The sequence below is a fragment of the Centruroides sculpturatus genome, unplaced genomic scaffold (genome assembly GCF_000671375.1).
Source record: "Centruroides sculpturatus isolate CEXI.00-Female unplaced genomic scaffold, Cexi_2.0 scaffold125, whole genome shotgun sequence".
In the NCBI taxonomy this organism is placed as follows: domain Eukaryota; kingdom Metazoa; phylum Arthropoda; class Arachnida; order Scorpiones; family Buthidae; genus Centruroides; species Centruroides sculpturatus.
Genome location: NW_019384337.1, coordinates 1,007,811 through 1,019,761, shown reverse-complemented (window position 1 = coordinate 1,019,761; position 11,951 = coordinate 1,007,811). Strand labels below are relative to the sequence as shown.

The following is an 11,951-nucleotide window of genomic DNA, read 5'->3' as shown; positions in this document are numbered from 1 at the left end:
CTTCGTACGCGTCCGCTTCCAATGTGTCGGTGCTATTCGGTCACGTGACTACTCATCTCTGACGTGTTCCTGATAACTTATTCTTTTTGCGAAGAATTCACTGAACTTTAGAGACATCATTAACAGAAATATTAAAACTTCATTCCATTCTAAATATGGATTAAAATCAACATATAATAACGTATGATAATGCGATAAATAACTAATAATTCTGTTCTACTTTTCAATGGTCTAATCTCTCATGTCGTAAACAAAATTGTATAATATTTATTTACATCGACATTAGACATCTTATGTTGCATCTGATTAATATTTATCATCATTATAATATATATCATGATAGAATTGTTGTCGTTAGCGAGTGGTTTTTCCTTTGCTGCTTCATATAGTCAATAATAATAATAAGTCGTTTTTAATCATAATATACTATAGATTTTTTATTGTAATCTATCACATGATGTCTCTAAAGTTCAGTGAATTCTTCGCAAAAAGAATAAGTTATCAGGAACACGTCAGAGATGAGTAGTCACGTGACCGAATAGCACCGACACATTGGAAGCGGACGCGTACGAAGAATGTGCCGTTCCGCGACGAAAACAAGCTTAAGCAATGGCGTCTTCGAACGGGTACACTCGATAAGTATTCCGACAATTTTTTGTTCATAGCATATTTTATATCGATCATTTCAACAAATTATACGTGTTTTGGAAATATTCGATTGAAATTAGTCTAGATTTAGTTAATTTTATAGAAGTAAATCTCTCAAATAGCCGTACCCGTTAATCTGTACAAGTGCCATTTTTTTATCCATTTAACTCGAATCCCCCAACATTAAATCCTGAGTGAACCACTGAAGACAAGGGTAAGATTGCAGATGTGAATGACACTGTTGGGATCTTAACAGAGCTGTAGAGCATGTCAAAAGGGTCACATGTAGAGGTATGGTTCCTTTGACTTTTTTGCTCCTATGGGAAGCTCTACAGCTCTGTTAAGGTCCCAAAATGTATCATTCAGAGCTTGAATTAAGCCCAACCGTCTCTGAATTGAGTCAAATTATGGCCTTAATAAGGTAGAAAGCACATAAGCACTTAGCATTTAAACACATTTTTACGAAAAACAAAATCACTTTACCTTCTTTTGTTCCTTTTTTAATTTTAAATATTCTTCTAATCGTCTCTGTTTATTTTTAATACGTGAGATATTTCTTTTAGGAATAGAAGAATCAGGTTCAGGTTTCTCACTTGTAGCCACATTGTCACTGGATTCCGCCATGTTTGAAATACTTTAAAAGTTGCCAACTCTTCATCATTTTCTAAATTTTTATTCTTTATTTTGTTCTTTTCCATTCTTATCTTCTTCTTTAGAGTTTAAGAACCAAATTTCCATTAAAATTTTTCATATTTAAATAAAAACTATTTGAGTCAAAAATTAAACATTATAATAAAATTATTTGAATAAACCTGATACAATGCATAAGAAATTCATTGAAATTTACATTAATTTAACTGTGAGAAAAATTAGACTGTGAGTCAATTACTTTTAATTTTTCACTCTTTTTGTCTGCGGACACTAACAAGGTTTTTAAATCGTATTCGCCAGGTTCAAAATGGGGGCGGTCGGGTGACATTGTGTTGGGACCCGACATATCTAGAACCCGACCACTTCCAAAAAATTCTTGGAGTTTTTCGACCGCCCGGATTCAATCTCCAGTGTTAGGCTGAAACCTTAATCCTTGATTTTACTTGCAAGTTTATTTAGCGGCTACGGTGCACGATAGCAACGATTACTGTGGAAATAATCCCGAAACATCTCTCTAAAAGCTCGTCGCACCGCCAAGGAAACAGTTAAATTAAGGGGAGGAATTTACGAAAAGTTCATTATTGTAAACGATTGAGAGGGAAGGGGTCGAGGCATTGTCTACGCAGATTTTTTTAGCGTTATTAAGATTTCGCGCAACATATTTTGCTAGAGATGTTACTGTCGGTCGCAGCCAAAGTCATTCTGCAGCTAGACGCTTGTTTTGGGAAATGCTGGGTTAGGATATTACCCAGATTGTGACTACAGTTTGCTTGATGAGCTGGTAGGACTAGTACTTAGTATATGCTTGGAAGTAGTGGGTTATATTCTTGTACAGTACATAATTGCAGTGATTGTAGGTGTAGATTATCAATTTCTTGATATTTTCATTTGTTTGGCTTGGTTTCTTGTAAGAGTCTTGACAGATCATGCAGTCATCGATATGGTGTACGGAGCTATCTATTTTCTTTGTGAAGAATTATATTTACATTTGCCAGATTGCAATAATTTGTGGCAATATAGAAATTAATTGATAAGAGTATTGGTTCGTGCTCTGTTACTGTGACTATATTATTATTTTGATTTGCAGTGTTCCCTGAAGTCCATTCTACTCGCAAATTGGCAGTATTCGTAGTTTATATTTTCCTTGACATTTGTGTTTAAAAATTATCTTCAAGTAAATGTTAAAATGCTAATGGCATTTTTCTACTTTGTACTTTATTGACTATGTATACATTTATTGTATTCTCAGTACTTTTAATGTGTAGAGAACATTTAAATTTGGTATATTTCACTTCTTAATTTATAGCTAATAATGCAGCATTGTATTTAGTACAAATAATAGAGTATTCACATAGGTGTGCACAGAAATTTATTCAAAGGAAAGTCTGTAACCCCCTACTATCTTTAAACCACCTGTCTTAGTGTTACGTAAGTAATTGGCACCTATAGGAAAGTGACCATGCACAGACCATTAAGTTAAATGTGATTTTTGTGCCCTCGTGACAAAATAAATTATTAAAGTAAATTAACAAATAGGTAAGAAGTTCAATTACAAAATGAAAGAGCTTTGCTTATTTAGTACAAAGCAATACTTCGTAAGAAACACTTACAGAAAATATTAAAAAAGTAATAAACATGCACAAAACAACACTGTGCTGCACAAACTTTGCATTAATCTGTATTGTTTTGTGCATAAATGTTTATTACTTTATTAATGTCTTCTTCCCTTTTCTGCTGAACTAAGTATTGTTTTGTACTAAATAAACGATGCTCTTTCATTTTGTAATTGGACTTTTTACCCATTTCTGTTAGTTTTTACTTTAGTTCTTTATTTCACCATTAGGAGCAAAAATCGTGTTTAATGGACTGTGCATGGTCACTTTATTATAGGTGTCAATTTCTTCTGTGGCTCTATGACAATGATTTAAAAATTTTAGAGAGTGTATGGACTTTTTATTCAACCCTATATATATAACATAGACAACCAGATGGCAGAGATAGTAAAGAAATCTTTCTGCCATTCTGAGAAATCCTACTTTAAGTCTGGTTCAGAACCTTCAGGACAGTTTAATCTTAATGTCAGGATCTTTCTTTTGTCCAGCCAAAACCATTTGTGGGCTGGCCTAACCCATAATAGACGTGAAAAAGGCGCACTTAGTATCTAGGATGGAAAGACAAAAAATATCAATTCTTGTAGGCATTTATGGAATGTTAAAAATGGCTTTAATTAATTTATTATAAATTAATGTAAATTTCTGCTGAAAGTACTTTAAAATTATATTGACTACATGATGGTCAAAATTATTTTTTTCTCAAATATTTAGTTCAGTAAATTACAATTATATTAATAATGCTGATATATTTGTATATAAAATGAGTGTTTATTTATTTACAAGAATCATATTGTGCAAATTCTGCATACCCATGCATTCAACTGTGATTTTCATAGATTAATTGAATACTGATATTTGTATATATACAATGATATCAATTAAATTGAATATTAACTATTTAAATAAACCCAAGTCTAACATATTCAAATGCTTAATTATATATGGTTATACTTATAAAGAATTAATATCTAGTAAGAAGAGTAAAATTAAGTAAAATACTTTGCGATAAAAATTTTGCAATAATTTATTATTTGTTTGTTGTCAGACTTATGCCAATTTAAATAGTTATTATTACAATACCAACTTTTGTAATAGAATATCATATTGAAAACTGATTATTTTTATCTTTAAAATTGAAAGCAGTAAAATATGACATGAATTTCAGAACATTTTAAAGTTATGTTTTTAAAATATTTCATTTTAAAGCAAGACAACACAAACAGAATAAATATACAGGAAATTATTTTACAAAATGTGCCAAAAAATTTTACATTGTAATGGGTGGCACGACTGTGAGCATACAGAAATTTTTAACATATACAGTTGTCGATTTACTGAGATTCCATTTTTTGTTTAGTGTACAGGATGCAATTTTTCAGATGCAAATAGAATACAGTAGAGAAATACCTCAATTTACAAATAGATGTGAAGAATTTCTTCTTAACATTACATTTCAAATAAATTTATGTACAGGATGTAGTTTATCTCAGCAATCCGTAGTAAGTTGATGATTAGTCGTATGTGACTTTGATTTATTGGCAATGTCTGAATGAGGTTTACAGATCACATGTTCTACATGTTGTCCATCTAAAACAGCCATCAATACAGCACTGTCATTTGATAATTTGGCTATATCTGGAAGAACAGTGTTCCAAGCTATTCTGTCAGAATGGGGAACTGTGTTTTGATGGCATCCATCATTTATTTCATTGTTTTTTTCTCTAAAATAACGAATAGGTAAGGTTGAGCACGTATCCAATTCATTTGATAATGGAATAGCTTCAGCACTGAATAATTTTGCATGATGATGACAAACCATACCATCTGAACACCTTTGGCAATAAATGTCTTGTGTTAAAGATGATGTTTGCCTTGGAGCTGAATTAAGCACTTGGGCCAATGCAGTTAATGCATTTCTTTGTGGCAAGATAGGAGGAAGAAGTGGATGGTGATCACAGTTAAAACTGGAAGAAGATTGACGGCTGGCATCTGAATGAGTACGAATATGACCTTCTGGAACTACAGCATGATAACCATATGGTGACATCCTCCTCTCATAGGAAGGCACATCAAGATCATCATCAATGGTTTCATAAATATGATCAATGTATGAATGGTATCTATCACTGTGACCCAGCATATGACTATAAGGTGTATGAATTATTCTACCAGGTTGTTGTTCATGTAAATTTGCTGCAACAATAACTTTATCACAATTGTAGTCTTTAGGACACTGTACAATATCTTTATCTAAATCACTTGTCTTTGTCATTGTACTTGTTCTGGTATTTAATTTCTTTTGAGTTCCTTGATTACTTCTCATAGATGTTCTTTCACGTGACAGTCTCTGCTGTAGTGTCATAGAGGGAAGATCTAAAATATAAGAAATTTAAGTAAAAGTTCACTCATCAATTAAAATATAGTGTTTATTTAATAAAAATACCTTGGACAATTGATGTAGGGATGGTTATGTTGCTTGTTGATGGTTGTTCTTTCTGTACATCCATTGCTTGGTGAAGAGACTAATAAATGAATTTATCAATTATAAATAATATATATTCCCAAATATTATCCTTTTAATTTATATTTAAGTTAGTAATCTACACAATAATAAAGAAATAGAATTAAAAGTATCCTGCAAGAAGATTGGCATTAACCTGAAATAAAAATAAATTTTAGAAAGATTGAAAAAACAATTATAAATGTAGCTTTACAGTAAAAAGTGATTATTATTATACTTTTATAAAGTCTTGATATATATTACAAGAAATAGATTATTTTAAAAATTTTATTGTAAGTTCAATTGCTATTTCAAGAAATACAAGTAGAGCAATTATAGTATTTTTGCTGAACAAAAGATTGCATTAGTTTCCAAATTAAAAGCAATTAACAAGCATTGAAATTTTTTAAATTTATAACATATTAGATAAATTGATATATGATATTGTGGCACAAGAAAACAATGAAAACCAAAATTCATTCACATGCAGTATTTTGTTTAAGTAGAATTTACAGAAAATTACAACAGAATGCAGAATTATTTAGAATTGTAATTTATCAATATATTTTAATAAAAGTTAAACATGCAAATTTGCAATTAATGTAAGAATATCGTAATAATTAAAATATGAAGTTTTAAATAAACATTCTAGTAATTTTATTTCATTTATTTTAAAACTAAAATATTTTTAGAAATTGTTATCTTATGTTGTTATTAGAAAAAAAGATTTTAGATTTCCTATTTAGTAGAGAGGAAGCATTCTTTAAACATGACCACATTTAAATATTTTTGAACTTCACATATATATAAAACTCTCATTATGTATAATTGTCACTTGTTCTGTAAACAAATGAGAAGTCTTAATCACTTTAAGGCTGCAGACATTAAATTTTATAAATAGTAAAAATAAACAAGTAATTATTTATTGTGACATCATCACAATGCCAGGCTACAATTTTTAATAATATTTCTAATTTATTTAATTTAAAATATATGCTCTCCGCCTCAAATTAATGCTGTAGTGTCTTGCCCTTATATATCATACTTTTCCATTAACAATAGAGTTGTGCCAGTCATCTATCAAACTCCTTTCAGAGGAAAATGTTTGAATTGAAATAACATGACTTCCAGTTTACGTCAGAAGTTCATATATAATTAATTGGGGCTTCCTGCCTCTAAGCTTTCTGTATCTGGTCTTCTTCTACCTTTCTATACTGTCTATCTCCTCTGCTTCCTTCTTCCCCTCTCCTTTCCTTTACCCTCTTTTCTGCCAGCTAAACACCTTGTGTACAGCCAATGTCTTTCTTGTACGTATGTATCTGGTCTTCCTTTGATGTTTCTAACCCTGTTCTTGAGATTAAGGAAGGATAAACAGACAGATGACAGTGGGAATTTATAAGTCTACAATTTTTTCAAATTGCAGCCCAAAAATAAAATAATGATTAAATCTATCTATGAAATATGTCAGACTTAATCATTGTCTTATGAATTAATTATTAAAAATGAAAATTTTAGATATGGATAAAAATTGTGACTTTTTCAATATAATTATCATCATTCTTTACATCTAAAATATTTAAATAATCTAAGAATAAATTTTATTTTTCATATATATTTTCTGCAAAAATAATTTTACAGTGTGTTTTTCAAATAAGCCGATCCATCTCTTATTTCATTCATTATTGATTATGTGAAGTTGAATTTGTATATTTACCATATTTACAATGAGAAAAGAATACTTTTAAATAAGCAGTTATTATAATTTATTGCCTGATAAATATAAACTGTTAGATCTAGTTTCACTTAAAAAGTTTTTGTAAAGCTTATAAAATATCAGATTTATTGTAATTTATGTTCATAAGTACAAAGTGATTAGAATAAATGTCTATGAACACTACTAAAAAATATTACTATCCCATAATCATTAGAGAGGTTGCGGCCGACGTTTTCATCGCAAAAACGTGTACGGCGGACATTCAGCGTCGTCTTCCTGTAAGCCTATAAGTTTGACAATGGTGTTTGGAACATTGAGCATGATTCCACTGACATTCCACACACCATTGTTAAACTTATAGGCGTACAGGAAGATGACGCTGAATGTCCGATGTATACGTTTTCGCGATGAAAATGTTGGCCGCAACCTCTCTATTATTTATTGCATATTTTTGTCATGATATTTATCTTAATGCATAAAATGATATATTAATTGCTTTTATCATTTACATAACTATAATTTAGTAAAATAAGAAATTTTAATCATAATCAGATACAGAAGTTTTTCAATATTACTATGAATAGTTTAGAATAAATCTGTATAGAGAAGAATTGGTTGCTGTGTTATTAATATACTTTTTACACAATTATTAAATTTTGTCCTATCACTAACATTTTGTTTGGTTGAATTTCATATATAAAACTTTTTTTATCAGCAAATACATAAAATATATTTTGATTTTATGATAAAAAAATTTTGTTAAGGTTTGAGAATTAAATTTACTATGCTTTATTAGAAATCTATAATACATGAAAACATTAACGGATTTAGAAACAATTGTAGAAAAAAGAGTATATAAAATGAAGTTATCATAAAAGAATTCAAAAAGAAATTAAAGAAAGTAAAAATAGAGCCATGCAAAGGATCATGTGCAAAACACAGGGTGCAATACCTGAAAAAAGAGAGCAAACAGAAGAAGAAGTCATAGGGCAAGTACCCACACTGTGTGTTGCTGATGTGGTTGGAGCAGTTGGTGTTCTAGTAGAATGGATGTAGAAACTGGAACAACTGTCCCCAGATTTAGTATTCTTTACACATTCTGGTAGCCACTGTGAACGATGAATAAACTTTTCATATTCTTTTTGTAACTAAAAATAAATAAAATAACTCATTAAAAAGGATGAGCTTTATATTTTCATATCATATTGAATTAATAATTTTTAATTAATAAAGATGAATTTTGTATTATTTTAAAAAATCTAATTATTTACAAAACAGTTATTTCTATAAAAACAGATTTATTTGTTTAAAAACTGTCATATGTAGAGAGCCTAATTTAAAAAAAATTTCATCTTTTATATTTTATTTTATTTTCTTGAAAATACAGTTGAACTTCCTTATCAAACTTCTACATTACAAATTTTTCTATGGGCATTGAAAGTACAGCTAAAATGACTATTTAACAATGTTTAATTTCTAGCCTAAATAATAGTTTTGAAAGTCAGATGATTAAAAGGAAACATCATTTTTTCATATTTTCAATGAAATTCCTGATACTAGAGTTGCCAACTCTGACAAGTCACAATAAAGGATACACACAAAATATATATTAATTCCTTTTTATTATTATTATTATTATCATCAATATCATAAAAAAGAAAAGACCTGTTTTGGAAAAGACCCAAAGCACCGGGACCAGCCATGGCGACTCCCCCAGGGTGAGGCTTGACCATTGCACTTGGGTCTAGCTGACCCCTGCCACTACCCCAAACTGGGGATGAGACATGTAATTTATAGTAGCTAGGGATTGCGTTTGCGCTCTCCTCTCAAAAAAATAAAATGAAAGATTTTTACCTTACTAAACAGTAAAGTTTTAATTTATAAAATTATACTTATTCTGTTTTTTTTGGCAAACTTGGGAAAATTCACGTCATCTTTTATTTTTTCAGCAAATTCTAAACAAATTTCTTTCAAGTTAAAATATATAAAAAGTTCATTTTTCAAAAGTTCAACAGAACACCTATTTCTTTCATTTTGCCATTTAGTTGACATGACACTAAAAATCCTTTCACAGTATGTTGATGTTGCAAGAATTAAAAGGATATATGAAACTGTTTTAAAAAAATATTCAAGCAGTTACGATCAGCACTTTTTTAAAATCAAGTGTCATTTGCTACTTGTTGTTTTGCATCTTGTAAAATGTTCAGAACTTTGAATAAAGTCAAAGTATTTTTCAATTGTTACTTCATCAAAAAGGTCATCCATATTCAAATTCAGCTTTTCTTTTAGCTTCAACAATTTCAACAAATTTCTAATATTTTGGAAATGAATTATTTAAAAGACTTAGAATTGACAATTTGCCAAATGTTGAATTTTCATCAAAGTTAGTGTTTTTCTAAATAAGTAATTGCTGAAGTAATAAATAATCTTTTGAGATTCAGCATTACCTAATTTTTTAAAATGTTGATAAACTTGAAAGCAAAAATATTCCTCATCATATCAAGATTTTAGCTCATTTCTTAATTTGGTCGAAATATTGAAAACATCTGCTGCAAAAGTTTTATTCTTCTCTAGCTTTTCAACAGCTAAGCTAAATATTCGCATTATATGTTGCAAGAATAATAAATAAATTTCAATAATTGGTGTAATTTCTGTAGAATTGTCATCAATTAAAAGCAGTTTGAATAACTGTTTAAAACAATCAGTTGGTCTGCTTAAGAATAAAAACTTAAGGCTTTCCACAAAAGTAAAATTCTTTCAATGCATGACTTCAAAGATCCACCTAGTAATCACAGGCCTTAGAATTTCACTGAATTCTGTTTCTACAAATGAATGAAAAGCTTCTGGAGTTTTCAGTCTCTTTGCTGACATTGAAAAATGGCCATAGATTTTTAGGACAATATGTTTTATGTCCACATTCAAGTTTCCCATAGCACATTTTACTGTATTATGTAAAATGTGAGCATTGCAATTAGCTTTAACAACACCGTTTAATGTAAGGATGTTAGTGTATAAAAAATGCCTTATTCCAAAATTACATTTTGCATTATCTGCACTAAAACAAGAAATTCTTTTCCAATCAAGTTGCAAATTGTCCATAGTATTTTTTAAACATTGGAACGTTCCATCTGCACTTTTATCTGCCTTCTCAAAAAAGTCAATTATATAATTCACTGTATCAAATTCAATATTAAAATATTGAACATACACGTGGAATATTTTCATGTTTTTTTTTATTTGAAGCATCAGTTTCAAGGCAGAACTAGAAGATAACACACTGCTTTTATTCTTATGACAATCTGAATTTTATGCTGTCTTATTACTGAAACACCCATATATCCAATTTTGAAAACACCTTGATAAATACTACACTTTGCTTCTTGTGGATTAGTAATTACTAGTGTTGTAACGAATAGTATATTCGGCCTCAGGCCGAATACCGAATATTCAGCCAAACTATTCGGCTTGATTAAAGCACGTGCGAAAATTGGCGCGCAAACCGCATTATCGCAAGGTTCGCGCACCCTGCTCTCTATTGGTCCGCTGTCACTACGCTTCGTCAATGGCGTTAATTCTTGACAGTTGTAGCGGACAGACAAGAGCGTCATGGCAGTATGTGATAAATGATGATATCAAATGTGGATAACAATGAAATGACCTACACGTGTAAATAACGGAAAAAGAACAGAGAAAGACCGCAAAATGAAAATGTCAAAATAAATATGAAATTGAGTTGATAACATAATCGAACAAGTCGAGGCAGCTTATCGGTGCGAAATTCATGGCCGTCAATGACAAACAATTGTTGTCATAGACTTCGGAAAGCTAAATGCTTGTAATGAAAGTCACTTAGCGTGCACGGGCAAAAGCCCTGGGCCATTCGGGCTACCAAGTTGTCTCGAATCTGTAAAATCATAACTGTGACTTGCACCGACGTCCTATATGTCTCTTTTCTCCGTTATCACCACGCTATGAGTCACGTAATTGTAAAATGAGAAATCTACGACGGAAAAGTGACGAATCGAAAGTATCGTGAGAGTGTATTATGATGTATGCATGGTCATACGTGGACTAGAACGATAGAGGAAAGAGAAAGGGAAGAGCAAAGACGAGCACTTAAAAAGAAGGATAGGCAGGGTCAGACCCTCAGATGTGCGACGATTCTCGAACGAATAGGTGTGTACTGTATTTGGTGCTGATCTTTGTAATTATAAATTGTGAATACATATGACTATTACTATTTTCTTTTTTATTTTGTGCATGTTATAAGTTATAAATAAATATAAACAAACAACACTAACCCGATAACATTAAATATAAATACCAGAATGATTAATTTACTGTGTTTTTGTTATTTCTTACTCCTGTTTTTAGGTATTCGGTATTTGGCCGAATAGTGATTAAATATTCGGTATTCGGCCGAATAGCGAAAAATAGGCTGAATACCGAATAGTAACCGAATATTCGTTACATCACTAGTAATTACTGCCAACCATTCATAATCTTTTCCCAACTTTTGTTATGTGAACACAGTTGCTTGATTTTCTTTCTTGTTGGTTCCATAATTGATTTATGGGTAGAACAGCACTTAATAAAATGAGATGTGACGAGCACAGAAAGTATATGCTTGCATATAATGATTTAACAAAAAGTCACAAGTTAAAAGAGTGAATATTAGATATAGACAGGGATAGTAAGTGCTTTAGAACGAACCAAACAAGTGCAAACATACAATTTCTTTTTTCTTTATTGGTAAAATTCAAAATAAATACAGTATTACTTATTTCTAATAAGGCTATCTTGTTTATAAATTGCAGCAAAGTGT

The 11,951-nt window shown here is 30.4% G+C and overlaps 1 protein-coding gene and 1 non-coding gene across 6 annotated transcripts in view; one reads left to right on the top strand and one right to left on the bottom strand.

Annotated features, from left to right (window-relative positions):
* Positions 1–3,939: 3,939 nt before the first annotated feature.
* The window catches only part of LOC111632585 (latrophilin Cirl-like), a 64,509-nt gene continuing 56,497 nt past the window's right edge, over positions 3,940–11,951 (bottom strand). For 4 of the 5 annotated variants that reach the window (XM_023377073.1, XM_023377063.1, XM_023377072.1 and 1 more), the window contains 3 exons: positions 8,128–8,274; positions 5,356–5,434; positions 3,940–5,285 (listed from right to left, as the gene is read on the bottom strand). In XM_023377073.1, the coding sequence (XP_023232841.1) occupies positions 4,399–5,285; positions 5,356–5,434; positions 8,128–8,274 (1,113 nt within the window). In that variant the 3' untranslated portion in view covers positions 3,940–4,398. Of the gene's footprint in view, positions 5,286–5,355; positions 5,435–8,078; positions 8,275–11,951 lie in introns of all 5 variants that reach the window. The other variant, XM_023377090.1, reaches the window with a different exon arrangement.
* LOC111632632 lies at positions 8,784–8,954 on the top strand. Its single transcript, XR_002757900.1, has one exon. It is a non-coding gene; the product is annotated as a U1 spliceosomal RNA (small nuclear RNA).